We start from the raw sequence: 17409 nt of genomic DNA on the forward strand, positions 1-17409 counted from the left end.
GGTGTCTCTTTCACATCGGCCTCTTGAAGGGATAGTTGAAGCTCAGTATTTTTAGCATCTCAGCATTTGCTGTATGAGCATATGGCCAAGATGGTTGTCCAGAGCAACATTGATAAAACAAAAAAGGCCAGACACGATTGCCACGCTTGTTCCAAGCACCGTTCAGTGACAGGCAAGAAACTTTTACAATCCTGCCACTTGTGCAGCTCTGTGACTTATGCTAATGAGCGAGCAAAAAAGGGATTTCTTCATTTCCTCTTTTCTTTCCTCACTGATGTCATTTCCTCTATTCCCTCCTCCTAAATGAGTAGGCAGGCATTGTGCCCCTCTCGGTGGCAGTTGTCAGCTTGCTCCCTCCCTATTTCCTTCGTGTCCTTGTGTTATATGTATACAAACCAAATAATAATAATAAGGAAGGGAGACAAAACAGACGCGTGTTGTTCTCTAGAGAGGTAGGCTTTGCATTTAATGAACTCTCAAACAGTCAGGTCATGAGGAAAGCTTCATGCACAAGCAGCCCGACAAGAGATTACTCCCAGTGACTTGCATTCGTCGATACAGTGTCTATGGCACCTAGTTCCAGTTCATAGAAATCGTTGCTTATTACAGCCGTCTCTATGAATTTACCCCTTCCCCCAGAAAGCTTGTATTGAATGCAGTGGCGTAGCCAGGGAGGGGGGGGGACAGGTGCCCTCCCTCTCCGTCTTCAATCAAGTGTGTTTCCCCCCCCCCCCTCGAAAAAAATTTCTGGCTACGCCACTAGTAGCATGTTTCAAGCAGAGTAGACTGCTGATAGGCTAATAGAGAAAGTGTTGTTCATGTAAGCCCAAAAGAACAATTGGGGGAATGTAAAGTAGCAGAACACTTTACATATGCTTGCAGTTGGTGTACAAAAAACATTTTTCACCTGAAATACTAGGGTGTATGCATTTGCCACAAGTTGCCTGCATGCTAACACATCCTTACCTAAAATTACATTTAATTTTATAGGAACATCTTCGTCACCTAATACGTCCAACATAAACTTGGCAATTCTGCAGGGAAACTTGCGCACAAAGTTTTCATGACCCGTTAATCCATACCTTCTACAGAGGAGCTGCTTCAGGCATCCAAGAAAACTAAATAAACATCAAAATGTAAGAATGCACAAACTCAGGTGAACACAACATGAAAAGTGTGGTGAATTAAAGGTAATAAAGCACAAAAGCAGAAACAAACTAATAACACACCAAATAAAACAAGCTTGAATAACAGTATTATGGAACATACTGGACCAAGGACCATTTTGCAGAGCTTTCCATCACGCATGGGTGTTCAGCGCTGAGCTATCAGGAAAATTCAATGCAATGTAATTAAATCCAGAGCAGAACACAGCAACGCATGTGCTTGTAATGAAAAGTCAGTACTACTATCGTGAAATATTTTTACTGCATGCGGCTGCTAAAAATTATGACCGACTGCAGACTACTTTTCCTGCTAACTTAATCATTATTACGTAATAGTATTTTGCTACAGAATTCAGCTTGCTCCTCCTTTACACATAGAAGAACAAAAGCTCGAAGACAACACATATTTGAACACCCTGAAAAATTGCTCTTGTGTTGCATCTATATATTTTTACTTAGTGCAATTAGGCACTCAATTTGATCAACCTACTGAACACCTTGTACAGGGGTTTGTCGCAATGTGGAAGAAGTATGACATTTCAATTTGATGGCTGAAGCTCAGGTACTCATCTCCACACAAATCAATAATGACAGGAATCAAACGAAGTTCGTCGATGATCCATAAGTAAGGTGACATGTGCTTATTCCTCCGAAGTAAGCAAGATGTGCAAGTGCTAGTTGTGTTCCTAGAGTTACATGAACCACGCTTGATTAATTACAATGTGCACTGTGAAAACACCAGCAACTGAATCCGCTGGATGTGCAGAATCGCTCATCGCATAAAACTTCACATTAGTAACCTTTTGTTTTGAGTGCACGACAATCTCTATGAATCAGAAAAATTTTGCGATGGTGTACGAGCGAATGATCATCGAAATCTAGCACACGGCCACCCTGTTGATCTTAATGGGAAAAAAATCAGGTCACACAACACACGTGCTCAAGGTCACTGCTCAGATGTGGCCACACCAAGACACACATTAAAACTGGACATACACTCATCACACTCTCTGGATTCAAGAGGAAGGAAGACGTGCAAACACACTCCGGAAAAAAAAAGAACACACATGAGGAAGTTGCAGCAGGATGTGAACTATCTTCAAGGATAAAAGGAATTAAAAAAAAAAGTTTGCGATCTAAAAACACTTGATCTCCAGTCTCTTGTCTGATATGGCGTCACAAAGAAACACAACGAAATGAGAACACAAATGACCACTACAAGCCCGACAGTTAGAAGTCGGTGCCACGGGTTAAGACAGAAAGTGGGGTAGGACCATGCCGTTCTGCAACTTTGGATGTTCCGGACGACCAAACAGAACACAACCACCACAGCAGCTATCCTGCGCACTGTTAGAGTCTGGTCTTGCCAATGACGGCGATCCGAGCATCACACACTAGTAGTAGTAGTAGTAGTAGTAGTAGTAGTAGTAGTAGTAGTAGTAGTAGAACGATAACTGGGCTTGGTTGATTGGTTGTGAACCCCCCTCGTGGCAAGATGCTGTCTTCGGAGATGACAGCTTCTGACTGGCCAGTCACTTGGCTTGGCGGCGGCAGTGGCGGCGACGCGCGTTGCTCCCGCGCTTGCATAGTTTTTGTACTGCCACATGACAGCACGCCGGTGATGTGGCGCCGTTTGGATGTGTTTCAATGTTCGGCAGTGTGTTGCTGCTCCTGTTGTGTATATATATACATATATATATCTATATATATATGTATACATATATAATGTACATTGGTTTTTGTTTTGTGTTCCTACATGATGCGGATGACTCATTTGTAAAGGTGTGGGCATGACGATTTTTGCCACGTGAAGAGCTTGGCATTTTTCCTTCCTCCAGCAAGGACTGGTGCAGCATGGCCTTTAGTCACCTCCGCCGCCATCGTCGCAGCAGTAGAGCTCTCCTGTTTCAGTCATAAAAGAAAAGATGCCAGAAAGATTGTTACAATCTTCAAACTTAGACAAACAATACATTGGTATAGTGTCACTGTGCGTGCACAAACGTTAACCTGGGTTTGAAAGAGAAGTAAAGGCAGAGAGATCAACGAGACACACCTCCGGTTTGCTACCCATTTACAAGGAAAAAGTATACTGGGTGTCCCAGGTGTTACTGGGACACCCAGTACATTTTTTCAGCTGCCAAAATGTTTAAAACTATGCAAGTGCCATGTAGCTGGACAGAACCAAGGTAATGCTGTTTGCCGTCACTTGGAGCAAGTAAGACTATTTTTGTAGGTCACCTAATTACATAATTAGTTATTATTAATTAATGAACTGCTCAAATATTATATTAAGTGCTAAAGTGTCATCGAGAAAGGTGCCGCATGAAATCAACACCCAACTTTTTTTAATATGGAGGCATCACCAAGAAGCATAGTATTTGGACTGCGCTAGCGCCAGTTCCCCAATGCATGCCTGAAGCAATGACTGACAAGCAAGAGCCCGTGCACCGTACATATCTCAGCAGCACTACGTACACGAGAGAGCTGAACTTGCTTTGGCAAGTGCACTCAGCAACAGCCATATGAGAAATGCCTTTCGCTTTTTTTTTTCATGAGGAATATGAAAAACGTCACAGGCCTGCGCGGCACACGCAGCACAGTCACAGTGTAAGCTGGTGGAGCGGCTCAAGAGTAGCTCCAATTTTGGTACCACGCACACCAGGGTCTTCGCGAACAAAGTCTCTTCGCCTCATTTTGACGACAACGATCTGAACTGTCCGCCGACGTCGACGGCGAGCTGCGGCTTGTAATGCTCTCTGCACAGCAGTCTGCTGAGCCTGATGATGCCTGTTTGTAGCCGCACACGTAGCTGTACGATTCGCTTCTGCAGCAGCGGTTCATACCTTGCGAGGAGACGCCATAACATGTACCGAAGGGGTATCCAGAATACGTGGCTGCACATCTCACATCGGAATCAAGTTGATTGCGCACCTCGTCTGAATCGCATCTCGTCGTCTGCGCCTGCGCACGCTGCCTTTGCAGGCACCTAGATGGCGCCACCATACTGGCGGCAGCTAGGGATCGCGTTTTTCTTTTTTTTAATTGTGCACCTCGTCTGAATAGCATCTCGTCATCTGCGCATGCACACAATGCATTTGCAGGTGCCTTACCTAGATGGCACCACCATACTGGCGGAGGCTCGGGTCGTCTGTGCCTGTGCGCATGCCTGGGGTGCATTTATAGCACATTTTACACTGCCCGATAGCAAGTGCTTGCGTGGCTCAGTGGTAGAGTATCTGGCTCCCACGCAGTGGGCATGGGTTCGATCCCGGCGGGAACCGGGTACTTTTTTGCATTTTCGGCAACAGCGGTTACGGTGCCCAACGGTGGTGGCGGAGGCGGCGGACACCATTGCGAACCGAAAAGGCTATTCGAATGAGCCCATAACAGCTTACGCTATAAAACGATTTAAGTTGTAGGTACGTAGCACATTCGGCGTCAACTCACCCGAGCTGAAGGAAAAGAGGGAGAACTCCTGCGGGAAGGAACCCCTGCGTTGGCTGCTGAACACACTGCCGGCGGCCGATGAGCACGTCGACTGGACACTGGTCGACTCGAGTGAGCAGGCCTGGCGCTGAAGCTTGAAGCGGCCAGCCACAGACACCGGCTGTGGCGGTGCCCCGCTTGGCGACCAGTCCGAGCCAAGCAGGGTGCGCGAACGCCACAGGCCACTCAGCAGCTCCAGACCGCCACCCGAGCCACGCCGAGGAAGGTTCTGTGAGAGGAGGGCATGTGAGACACATAACGTAGCGCTGGTATTGGCTTGTGCGAGCCGGGAAAATTACTGAACATGTAATGCAATGCAATGACCTTGAAGTGTAATATAATGCAATAGAAAAGGACTAAGATAATGTTCAACAGTCTGGAAAAGGAGCAAAAGTCTGTAATTAGTATTCAAACTATTCATGTAGTAAAGGAGAGGGCAACTGGTCACCATGAGGGAGTCAGATAATAAGGAGGACAATGAGATGAATAAAAATGGGTCAGAGTGCATACAGGAGGCATTCTCAAGTCATGAGAAACTTGGACATGATTGCATTCAAACAGTACTAACCTGCTGGGTTGAAACTTGGAGGATAACGTGAAGAGCAAAGCATGTCGAGAAGTTAGAAGTGCAATAAGCAATGGAATGAAACATGACAGGCATAATGTTAAGAGGCAAGAAGCTGGTGGTATAGATTAGATAGGAAACAAGTGTAAGTGGTATTCTAGTCAAAGTAAAGAGAAAGATGTAAGGTCCGGCTGTTGACGTGATGTGTCGAACAGATTGCCGGCGATATATTATAGTCACAGAGCAAGTGCTGAGAGAAGGAAAATGCAAGCCAGGACAGTAAAGTGCGTTGTGTAGTACCAATTTTTTTTAATGGCTTTGGTATACAGCGTTGTACACAATCAATGAAAGGAACATTTACTTTCTCCATAAAAAGCAGCAAGGTGTCGGCAAAAAAGATGATGCAAACTGCCAGCTTGACAAGCCTCCTCCCCCGAAGCTGCTCAAGTTTGGCAAAGTAGAGGCACCTACACTGGGTGGTGCGCCACCAAAAATACAGTGTAAGTACGCTCCATGTAGGTCCAGCAATAGGAGCTGTTTCATTACCTGCAATGCATGCAGTGCCCCGTAAGGACCAATGAGGGCGCTCAGAATCTCGCCCGTCGAGCCCCGCCTCCTCGTGGTGTCTGACGCATCTCCGGCACCTCCGGTCCTCGAGACGACCCTTCGGCTGCCCTGCTGCTGTGGTTTTTCGGCAGTGCACACCATGAGTGGCAGAGGCACGTCAGCTGGCAGCGACCCTCGACGTCGTCTACAAAGAAGGAGAGGAGAAAGAAAGGTTTGTTGGTTACCTATGAAACCTTTTGGCCCAAAGGAGACTAATGCTTTAGTGTTCTATACACCAGGATGAACACTGCACACAACAGGATGAAAAAATTATGCGTGGCTCTGCTATTGCAAACACCAGAGACCAACGGAGCTGGGGAAAGCCTAGTAAAGTAGTGGCAAACCACACACTTAGTCCAACTTTTGCTGGGCTTCCGCCATCTCCACTTGTCTCTGGTGCTCGCGATAGCAGAGCCAGCATAATTTTTTGACATGCCAGTGCAGATTGAGAATGCTAAGCTTAGTAATCTCCCTTCTAGCAAAGCCACAGTAATTCTGAAATCCAGTATGTCCAGTTCTCTGGTCAAAACCTGCCGAGCCGCCGCCAGAGGCATCGGCTGCATCCACGGACACCAGGCGCGAACACGTGTAAACGGTCGGCGTCGGCAGCAGCTCTACCCGTCCCACTACCACCTGCCTCACTCCTTCTCTCCACCTCGCATACGCTATGGTGCGCGATGCTATTTTTATACTTTGCTTTCACTCTCTCTCAGCTCTCTCTCTCCCAGCTGGGCGAAGCTTCGGACGACAGAATTATCGTTATAGCGAGGTTCTAACAGCTCCGCTGTAAAAGAAAGACAAAACATACATGCTGCACATGAGCAGAGAATTGAGCTAGTGAGTTTCTCAATACCATGGTTACATTTATTTTTTGTCCTGTCCTATGTGTTGTGCATTATGGTATTCACAAAACCAAAGAGTGCAATTTCTACTCTTGCGCAATGCGCAATATTAAAAGCAATGAAGCAGCAGTGTTCTACGTACTTAAACAACATAAACTGTGGACCAAGAGTGCTTTCTCCGAAGTTTAAAAACAAATCAACCAGCATTGTGGTAGAATTCGTTAAAGCATTTATTTTCTTGAGATTCAAGTTCTGAGCATGTCAAAAAAATGTCAAACAAACAAGGTGCTCAAACAGAAACTGGTGATGGTGTGAAACTGATATGGACTGCTTGGCGACCTGGTAACTGCCCAGAACCTCCAGCCTCATAGCAGTTTTCTCCTTGGCGCCACAGAAAGTTGTCGCAATGTGCATGTACATTGATCAGCTACACGAAAATGGTACTTGTAGGCATTATTCAGATGCCTGCATGTTGAATGACCAGTTGTATTGACAAGAGTGCAATGTGTCTTTTGGGAATTTCACATTATTTCTCGTATATGTTACTCTTACCTTGCAATGTTTTTACAGCCACAAGTGAGGCTCACTGCTGTCTAGGAAGGCATCGTCACTTCAGTGGATTTACTTATTTGCATCTTTTGTAGTGATTAACACTGCAATGTCATCTTTACGAGCACATTCCAATCAATATTCTACGACTGCATCTTTGTGCCAATGTTCTAGCAAGTTCACCTGTGTTTGCCTTAATGAATGCAAGTCTGGCAAAATGTTGGCAGTTGCCTGTAGAAGTGCCACCCAAGAACACCTCAAGTGCGACCCATGAGACCGCTAACTGATAGAAAGATCACAACGACAAGGGCAATGGCAACTAAAACTATGGCAAACTCGGTAAGGGAACAGGAGGACGATTATGCGTCACGGAGGAGGGACGAAACCCAAGGTGGGAACTAACAGTTCTGTTTCCTGGTGACCTTCCCCAAGCAAACGCGATTACCCTAAGCATAGTGATGATACCCGTGACGGAGGCAACGAAAACCAGACAAACTATCCTCAAATACTATCGCAGAATGAAACGCACGAGTGCACAGTGCTGAGAAACACGCTAGTGCAATACGGATACGTACCGTCGCAAGTATGCTTCTCCTTTATGATATTCCATATGCAAAGAAGCACGCTTTACAGGAATGTAGTTGTAAAAATCAAGTGCTACCGAGCACTTGATTCTTACAAACTGTCAAGTGCTCCCCCAGTGTCAAGTGCTCCCCGACATCCAGAAAGTTCGCGCTGAGTTCGCCCATCTTCCAGTTCCCTGTTGGTAATGCGCCTGCATCTGCGAAACTGATATTTCTCTCGACCGCGTTCCCGCTCACGTTCCGCTACCTGAGCGATCCGGGCGACGCGGCCGCCGGCGCCGGGACGAAAGGCAGAAACAGGTCGCGTGTCTCGTCCTCGTCCCTGGAGCTGATGCTGGAGTGCCTCCTCCGCGGGTGCTGGGGTGGCGCGCAGCTTCCGCGGCGCGTGCTGCACGCCGTGGAGGTGGCGCACGACCCCTCGGACTCGGACGACGGCGCCACGGGCTCCAGGAATCCGATGCTGTGGCGCCGGATCAACTCGCGCTGCACGGGGCGGCGCGCCAACGTCGCGGCCGGTGCCGCCGCCGCAGCGAGCCTGACCAGCTCCGAGCGACTCAGCTCTGCGAGGGAACACCAGAATCGGGAAGTTCAGCGCGGAGTTCACTGGCCATAACGCGAGATTGATTGATTGATTGATTGGTTGAGTGATTGATTGATTTTGTGTGTTTGTGTGCGTGCGTGTTACTTGTGACAGCGAGTTATGCTTAATGTTCTTTAGCCACAATTAATTCCATCTACATGTGAACATCCTCGTGTACGCTATCGAAGTGTTGTGTTTCGATGCAGTTACACATGCGCCCATTTTTTGTAAGCAAGCTCTCTTTTGTATGATGTGTTTTTTACTTGGCATTTCTATTCCTTTTACTTATATAAAAGGTCCCGCCAACAGTGATTAACCCTCGGGACCTCAGTTCTACATATGCACAGCTATGTACTATTTATGTTATAAGCGAGAATTTGGAATTTGATTTTGAAAAGTAAATTCGGCTGATTTCTTCCGGCGTTCTAACTTGGACTGTCACGATGCGGAGCGCGCTCTTGGTAGGAGCCGGAGAAAGCGCGCCCGAGCCGAACGCGCAGCCGCTCGCCAGAGCAATCGGAGGTCGCAACAGGAAACGCGTCGGCCCATTTTCTGGTATAGGCAAACGAGACTCCAAGAGGCGCGCTGCTGTGGCAGATGGTACGCCCATTTCGGAAGCTGCAGGATCCACGTGACCGGAACTTCGCCAGACAGCGTTCGCGCTCCTCAAGTCGAAGCTGAGGGCACATCCGAGCGCTCGGAGCTGGAGCGCGGCGCTCTGAAAGAACTAGCCGAATGTGCTCAGTAGCGCTCGAAAGCGACCGGCCGAATGTGCTATTAGTGCGCGCTATAGTTCGGGAAGCGTCTTGCCTGAAACCTATTGTGTGTCACGTGTCGCTCCAAAAAGTCTAACCAGGCAAAATTTTACTAGTCATAGAGAGTATTACTTTGTACTTGCACTCGTTCGTGTCACGTCACTTGAAACTCCGTGTATGCCCTATGTCTCATCACGCAAGAACGAAAGGCTCTGTAACCAGAATTGAACACGGTAAATAAACTTGCATGGACCACAACAATGCCGAAAGGCTACCCTGCCTGTTAGTTTAACTTAGCAAAACAGCCGTCATTAACGAAGAGTTAAGCACGCTGGCTATAGGACGGATTCCTTCGCATGTCACGACAAAGCAGTGCCTTCTGCTAACGGCAAACACATGAGAAATGTCATCTCTGACGCTGGCAGTGATGCAGTTTCATGGCATAGAACGACACCCCTGCGCTGACAATGCGCGCTAACCTTTGTCACGCTACTTTATTCCGAGGTCATGTCGACGCAAATTCTTTGCACGATTTTGGGCGTGACGGAATGCGCATTTTACCACGTTGTGGCAGCAGCCGAAGTATTCTATATCAGAGAACTCTGTTATAAGAAGTATAAAAAGACGGTTTTTTTTCTTTAAATAGTGTTGTGAGTATGCCTTTTATACTGCCAAACACAACTGACACCTCCCACAAAGAGCGTTACAGGCCGTCTTTAAGCATGGCCTACATGAAGCCTGCTTTACCCTAGGGCGAAAAAATAGCAGTCGAATGACTACCTACCCAAACAAACATAATGTATGATACTTCTTAGTTTTTCCCGAAACATTGTCTGCGTGGTCAGGGAAATGTTAAACGTGGGAATAAGATTTGAACATCGTGCGTGCAAATCCCTTTTCGCAGTGTAGTAGCATCGCCGCAAGCACCCACTTCAAGTTTTATAACGCTAGCGGGACAGTTACGTAAGGGCGCGGTAATACAATATTCTCACGCCGACACTGATCACAATAGACAATTACAGCGCTCGAAGGTTCTAGCTTGTAATATAATTCAGTAGGATATGAACAACCTAGCAGACTTCACAGATAAGCGAACTCACATTTATACAGGTTTTGTTGTGCGATGAACTACCTATACACAAAGGGCACCGCTTGCTTCTGGCAGTCTTTAAGTAAGAAAAAGAATAAAGAAAAAGAAAAACTTCCCATAAATGCACGCTTTTTGTGTGTGTTAGGAGTGCGATGCTAATGTATAATCTTGGTCGAAATTCCGCTACTTAGTTTTCATCACAAAGTAGGCTGACCTCGCAGGTTTTCTTCGCCTCAATAGAAACGCCAAGAAGGTAAAGCATGCTTTACAGGACAGAAACTATAACAACAGGCTGTTGCTGTACAGGATGACATCAAGTGCTTTATAACGCCCGAGCAAAGACTAGACATTTACAGTAGAACCCCGCTGCTACGTTCCCGGGTGCTGCGTTTTCTCGGCTGCTACGTCGTTTTCGGCCGGTCCCGGCACAGCTCCCATAGAACCCAATGCATCGGTAACCCCGCTGTTACGTCGCAACTGTGGGACCGTTCCCGCATCATACGTTGCGAACTGCCACCCCGCGCCGGCCTGAGCGGCCATTTTTGACTTTTCATGTCACTTGGCTTGGTGGCTTGACGATGGCATTGGCCGCCCAAAGTGCCGGGGGCGACACTTATGACGTATTTTCGGTTTCCGTCAGCAAAAGTATGGCCCTTGAGATCCGTATTTGCTATCTAAAGATGGTGTCTCTGACGCGTTGCGGCCCTAAAATTGGTTTTGGCTCATAGGTGTTCCGTATGAAGTCCAAGGGCGATAACGCCGTCGCCCCGCGCCGTGTGCAATATGCGCGAGTGCAAGCGTGCGAGGGGAGCCGACGACCGCGTCTAATACCCCCTGTCAGACGGGCATCCGCAAACTCCTTTCAACTCCGTCGTCTTTATGTTGAGGGAGATGCATGCGATGTCACACGGTCGCCCTTCCCCTAAGGGAGTTTAACGGAGCTTTTGGTCAAGGGAGATCGGCGATCTCCCTCAGCGGCGGAAGGGAGTACTCTCGTGCCCAGGCTTGTTGTTGTAAAGCTGAGAATTTAATTATGGTTTGCATTAAAAATAATGTCGAGTGTTTTTCAAAACAGTTCTATTGAAATAAATAAACGTTCAAGTGCAAATCAGCATACTCGCTCCGCCGCAAAGGAACACAGAGAAGCACATGGTGGCTAGCGTCGCTGTCAGCACTGCTATGTTTAGCAAGTGCACTTTGATTTTTAGCGAGGTGTATGTTTTTCGCACCAAATATAATAAATTGTGTTTTTTATGGAAGGAGCGTTAATTATAATAGATACGAGCGTAATTAGAAGTTACATTTTTGTAATTCTACAAACATCAAACGCCGCTGATACTCGCGCGCGAAAGAAAGAAAAGCAGGGAGGAAGCGCGCCTTCTTCCGTTGCGCTCGAGGCACCGGCGAGGGAGCGAGGGGGGAGGGATAGCGGGAAGCGTTGTGCCCACTGTAGTTGTGCTCTGGAATCGACTGCGTACTGCGCAGCGGCGCGCGGCCGCGCGGGCCGTATCTTGAAAGAGATCTACGTTGGGGGCAGAGTCTACGCAGTGTAGGTGCGTCGGCGGCTCGTAGCTTTGTGCGTGCTCTGTGTTCTCGGCGCTCAGTTTGCTTTGAAGCGATAGACAACAGCACGAAGGTCACTTCACTCGCTTCTGCAGCGGCGCTTAAATTCCTCACGCCAGCATTTGACAGCGCGTGTCCGCGCTCATCGAGTGTGATGTGTTCATGTTTGCCTGTGGGCGCTGACACCATGCTTGTTAATATAGTTAATAAGCGTATGTTTACAATTTTATACGGACGATAAAACTACTATTCTTACTTTGTATAGTTGTCTACTAATTTGCTATCGCAATCGATACTTCGGCTGTCGGGCGAAACTACTACTTTTTTTCACACGTAAGAATTAAAATAATATTGTGTGCAGTTCAACACTACTCCCATTTCTCAATTTTTCCTGTTTCGCGGCTCTTGCGTTTCCCGGCTCTTACGTTTTTTTTTATTTTTTTTTTTTTTTTACGGTCCCGTGAAAAACGTATCAGCGGGGTTCTACTGTATTACGCATACAAACGCAGCAAAAGCTCATGTAGTATTGAACATCGAAGACCACATAAAAGTGCCAGATATTATTCATGCGTTTATTAAGGAAAGTATGGACACGAACTGAATTTTATGGTAACCCTGCTATTCCAAGAAACCCATCGTTATCGTTACTGAGGCTGGCTGTAGTAGCAACGCAATGAGAGGGCCGCGCAAGCATCTCACTAAACTGTAATGCGTGCTGCTATCAGCATAGCTCGGAAGTGAAGCGGGACTGTGTCGAATTAGGATTTACATTTGCGCCCAGACAAACAATAAAATTCGACTGTACTTTTGAGTAAAAACCAGAATCAAATTTTCAGAAAGCTAGATATAAATGAGCTTTGTGTAATGAATGCTGGTATTTTCAGCTCTTATGCGTTGCACAATTATGATTTTGTAGACATAGATAAGCCGGGTGAAATATATTATGGGATCGGTGGTCAGAAGTTAAAACAGCATTTCCAACGTGGGAATACTTCAACAGCTAAACATTTTATATGTTCCTAAATGAGCCCCAACGCAACATGCAACAAATAAACACAGAATGCCGGGTGGCGCGTTTTATATGTCGCTTGGGAAGGGAACACTTTCCTTCATAACGTCACAGGATTTAAGTTCCCATGTTGCTACGAAAAATATGATAAGATTTTGTTCTTACCAGCCAAATATACAGATTAAAAAAAAGTCTATTGTGGTTAGCACTCAAAAGGACCAATGCAATGCAAGTATAATAACAAGCTAAGTTTGCAAGACTTGCACTCTAGCGATACATTTTATAACGTGCTTAAGGGATCTACATGGCACACTTATAACATGACGAGACGAAATTTACCTCTTGCTACCGAGAGCGACAATTAGGGCCTCCTGCATGAGCTTTTGCATTGCCTTTCAGGAGGCATTATTTTGGTGCACCATTTATAAGCGTGCGCGCTTATCTAAGGTTCCCGAAGGCTAGTGCGAAATGTATTTGACCTAAAAGAAAAAAAAAGCGTACCGTGAACAAGCTGCTGCTCGGACGGCATGGAAGAGCGGCGCCGCAGTGCGCCGACCAGGCCGCAAGCCGGAACAGCGCTTCCGGTCTCGGACACACTTCCGGCCACTCTCGCAGGGTCGTCGAGGAAGGACACCTGTCGCTCCAGGCCCAGAGCGGTTGGTGCCGAACTCCTCCGGTTGTTCCTGGGAAAGATAAGGAGAGCGCACGACGCGGACGGTATGTTGAGGTGGCAGTTTGGGACCTTTTAAAAATTGCGGGCCTTCTCGAATTAGATTTACATATTTCGAATTTGCGTTCAGGACTTTCGTATAGGTTCTACGCAATTGAATTGCTATACTCTCTCCTCAATGTGTTTATCGTTTTTACTGCCAACTTAGGTTTTGATTCGATTTGATTTGATTTGATTTGATATGTATGTATGTATGTATGTATGTATGTATGTATGTATGTATGTATGTATGTATGTATGTATGTATGTATGTATGTATGTATGAGGTATGTATGTATGTATGTATGTATGTATGTATGTATGTATGTATTGATTTTTTTCGTGTGTGTGTGTGTGTGTGTGTGTGTGTGTGTGTGTGTGTGTGTGTGTGTGTGTGTGTGTGTGTGTGTGTGTGTGTGTGTGTGTGTGTGTGTTCATTTATTCCTTCATTTTCATTAAATATACTCTATTTATTCTGGTTCTTTCGTTTATAACCTACCTATTCACAATTAGTTGTTAACTTCTTTCGAACATTATTTATTATAGGCTATCGTTATCTTGGGCTGCTCAATTTTCGGTCACCCCCCCTCCCCCCCCCCACCCCGATCACAACACTCTGCATGTACATCGAAGGCTTCTGTCTTGTCTACACCTCAGTCTTCATTTCACGCTCATTAATCTTTTCAATAGGTATGAACCAATTAGCCTAGGAAGGGGCAATCGTAAGCGCGTACACCTGCGATTCTCAGGTTCGAGACCCGAGGCTGATATTCTGGTAACCGACAAATTTCACCCCGTTATCAAACTCACCATGGTGGCGTTTTGAGCCAATCTGAATCGGGTACCCACCTGCGGCTAAAACACACCACCACCACCAACACCACCACAGCCAATCAGAGAGGTGATAGTAGCCCTCTGGGCAAATCAGAGCAGGCAAAATGGTGAACACGGCAATAAGGCAGAGTTTGACTAGGTACAGAATGGCACCCCCGGGGAGCCTACGAATCTGTAGATTGCGCATGCGAGTAAAACAGAGACACTTCTCGCACCTGGCGCAGTTTCTCCACGAGGCCTCGGGCGGGTGGTCAAACTCGATCTGGTGCGCCTCCCGCTCGTTGGTCAGGCTAAAGCGATGCGACCACGATGGCATCGGCGCCTCCTCGTTTTCCAGCGACGTGGTTGTCTCCAGGCCCTTAAACTTCTGGCCGAAGGAAGTGCCCTCGTTTGGCGGAGGCTCGATGGTGAATGTGGCCTTGGGTGACGACGTGGTTGGAACGACCGATGGTGGGGCTGAGGACGGGAAGAAGTTGCATCGTCGTGAGAAATACGAGGGAACAGCAGATTATGCGTATACGCATTGCTTGCGAGTTTAGTGCGCATACAGTGCCAATGCTGCCTATTGGACCATTCGTATATAACTCATTGTAACATAGCATCATCCCTTGCCATCTTCTTCTCCCTTTCCCTGTCCCCTCCATCCGTGGTGAACCCAACACATTGTTACAAGTGGTACGAGCCCAAGCAGTGGTACAAGCCCAAACAGATTATGAATTTGTGTCCATAGACGTTACAATACTTCTCTCATGAGACATTGGGATGTCGTCGCGTTTCTCGTTATAAGGGAAAGGTCAATAATCTGGCAGTAGGATGTGGGTAAATAAGCTGTCACAAAAGGAATTGCAAGAGAACAAAGATAAACAATTGGTGTTTTTAGGAGCCCCATTGCAATGGTACGTTTAAGATGACATTTCAGTGATATGGTTCAAAACAACTAGAAATCTCTGACGAGACATTTTAAAAACGCCAGACACGTAGGCAATGGGATGGTTAAAACGTGTCAGAAGGCCAGCGTTTCGCCAGCTAAGAAAAAAAAAACAACGCCAACACATGTCGATACCAAGAATTATAGGGCCTCTCTGGAGCGTCTTAGAAAGCACTCGTGGCACCGTTTGAAGCACTCACCGCGCGGCCGGTTGGCGAGTTGCGCCGGTGTACGCTGCAGGCGAGCTCGCTTCGTTTGAGCAGGCGGCTTCGCCCGCGAACTCCCCGACGTCAACTCGCCCGACGCATCGCGCTGCCCGCGTTCCCGAACTGTGGCAGAAGTAGGTGAACTCCCACCACCAGGGTTCGCTCGCGTCACGTCATTTCCGGCGGGCGACGTCACGGCAGAGGGCGGCGGCGAGGGCGTTCCGCAGCCGTTCTTGCAAGTCTTTGAGCTCGAGGAGTCTTCCCGGTCCGGCGAGTCAGCCTCTTGAGCGTGCTCCTCCGCAGCGACTGCTTCCCGGTCCCCCTGCCCCTCTTCCGCCGTCGTCTGCTCCTTCGCCTGCTCTGTCGTCTGCTCTTTCGTCTTCCCCGTCGTCTGCTCTTCCGAAGTCTGCTCCGCTTCCTCCACCTCGTCGCCGCTGTGGCCTTCCTTGTCTTCGCCGTCGCCCAGCTCAACCTCCATGGAAGACGAGAAGGCGAACACGGACTCGGATCGCCGCGGGAAGGCGCGCTTCGAGGGCGTCGCCACGAAGGGCTCCGAGGTCCTGCGGTACGGCGGGTACGATATGGGCTGATGCACGAGGAAGCGACGCTCGCTCTCTCGCGAAACCCTTTGAAGCACCGTGCTGATGGGCGCCCCTTCCTGGGTGCTCGATAGCGACAGCAGGCTCGTCGTCGGCTGCAAGTTCTCGGCCGACAGCGCCGGCGACGAGGGCCTCTCCTGCGAGATGGCGGAAAAGCATAATAATGTAGCATTGGCGCGCCTTAAGTAAATGGCGCGAACTCAAACCCAAAAACATCTTGAATGAGGTCAACAGTGCGCGAACAAGGGAAGTATAAGCCCAGAGCCGGCGTTTCGGCGAAAGGACATGTCCTCGTCCGGATGACAGCTGACGAAGACTCCCCAATGAGTGAGGTTTTGAAGCGGGTAGTCACTTGCATCCTCAATCATGGGTTAGCGTTTGCGATTAAACCTTCCGATGTATATAGCAGCTGTTGTCTTGTTGAAGACAAGCCACTTTCTAGCTCCCCAAATGGCGAGAACCTGAAGAGGTTACTTCCCCCGAGTCTTCGCCCTCGGGTTAGAGGGAGCTGTATAAATCCTACCAAGGAAGGCACCTGTTGCTCTGACGAATATGAGTCTCTGTTCCTCTTTCCCTAGGGGAAGAAATTGAAGAGGGTAGTCGCTTAGGCTCCCACCATGCCAAGGAGAGCCGTTAATGCACCGAAAGAGATCACCCTCTTCGTCAAAACAATGGTGCTGGGCTAAGCCTTCCGTGGTTCATGTCAGTGTTCACCTTGTTTAAGTCCCCCATCTTGCAGTAACCTCGTCGTCTTTTTTGAATGAGGTAGTGATAAACTGGTATGAAAGGTAGTGAAACTGGTACATGCCATAACTTCAAGGAAGTTGATGAAGAAGACTCACCTCCGGCGGCTGTAGGCCTCCCGTTGCTGCCGCGGCGGTGACCCCCTTGGCCACCGCGAGGGGCAGCGACTGCCTTCGGCGCCGGATGACGGTCCGCGACGGCAGCTTGGGCAGGCTGAGCGGCATGCTGTGTCGGCGGCCCCAAGCGCTCGACCCCAACGTCTCTTCCATCCAGGAGTAGCGGGCCACCGTGGCGCTGCGTCGCCGCAGAAGCGGCGGCAGCTCTTCGTCGTCTTCGTCGTCGTCGTCGAAGTCGAGCAGGTCGCCCTCGTCCTCCTCCGAAGCAAGCGGAGCGTTGAGGTCCGTCTCGAAGGACGCCGACGCGGCCGTGGTCGAGTCGTCGGCCGCGGCCACCTTCTTCTCCCACTGGATGTGGTTGAGCCACAGGTTGCGCAGCAGCTCGCGCGACAGCGGCGTGTCCAGGAACTGGTCCCAGATCTCGAACAGCGGGCTCACCACGAACTTGAAGAAGTCTGCGCGCGGTCACCAACAGGCA

The 17409-nt window shown here is 48.3% G+C and overlaps 1 protein-coding gene across 9 annotated transcripts in view; it reads right to left on the reverse strand.

Annotated features, from left to right (window-relative positions):
- Positions 1-437: 437 nt before the first annotated feature.
- Positions 438-17409, reverse strand: part of LOC119431325 (uncharacterized) — a 179698-nt gene continuing 162726 nt past the window's right edge. For 8 of the 9 annotated variants that reach the window (XM_049657473.1, XM_049657475.1, XM_049657472.1 and 5 more), the window contains 8 exons: positions 16914-17386; positions 15467-16208; positions 14554-14794; positions 13297-13478; positions 8046-8358; positions 5764-5968; positions 4614-4881; positions 438-3068 (listed from right to left, as the gene is read on the reverse strand). In XM_049657473.1, coding sequence (XP_049513430.1) covers positions 3028-3068; positions 4614-4881; positions 5764-5968; positions 8046-8358; positions 13297-13478; positions 14554-14794; positions 15467-16208; positions 16914-17386 — 2465 coding nt within the window. In that variant the 3' untranslated portion in view covers positions 438-3027. Of the gene's footprint in view, positions 3069-4613; positions 4882-5763; positions 5969-8045; positions 8359-13296; positions 13479-14553; positions 14795-15466; positions 16209-16913; positions 17387-17409 lie in introns of those variants that run through there. The other variant, XM_049657480.1, reaches the window with a different exon arrangement.

Source organism: Dermacentor silvarum, chromosome 10 (assembly GCF_013339745.2).
Source record: "Dermacentor silvarum isolate Dsil-2018 chromosome 10, BIME_Dsil_1.4, whole genome shotgun sequence".
Taxonomy (NCBI): domain Eukaryota; kingdom Metazoa; phylum Arthropoda; class Arachnida; order Ixodida; family Ixodidae; genus Dermacentor; species Dermacentor silvarum.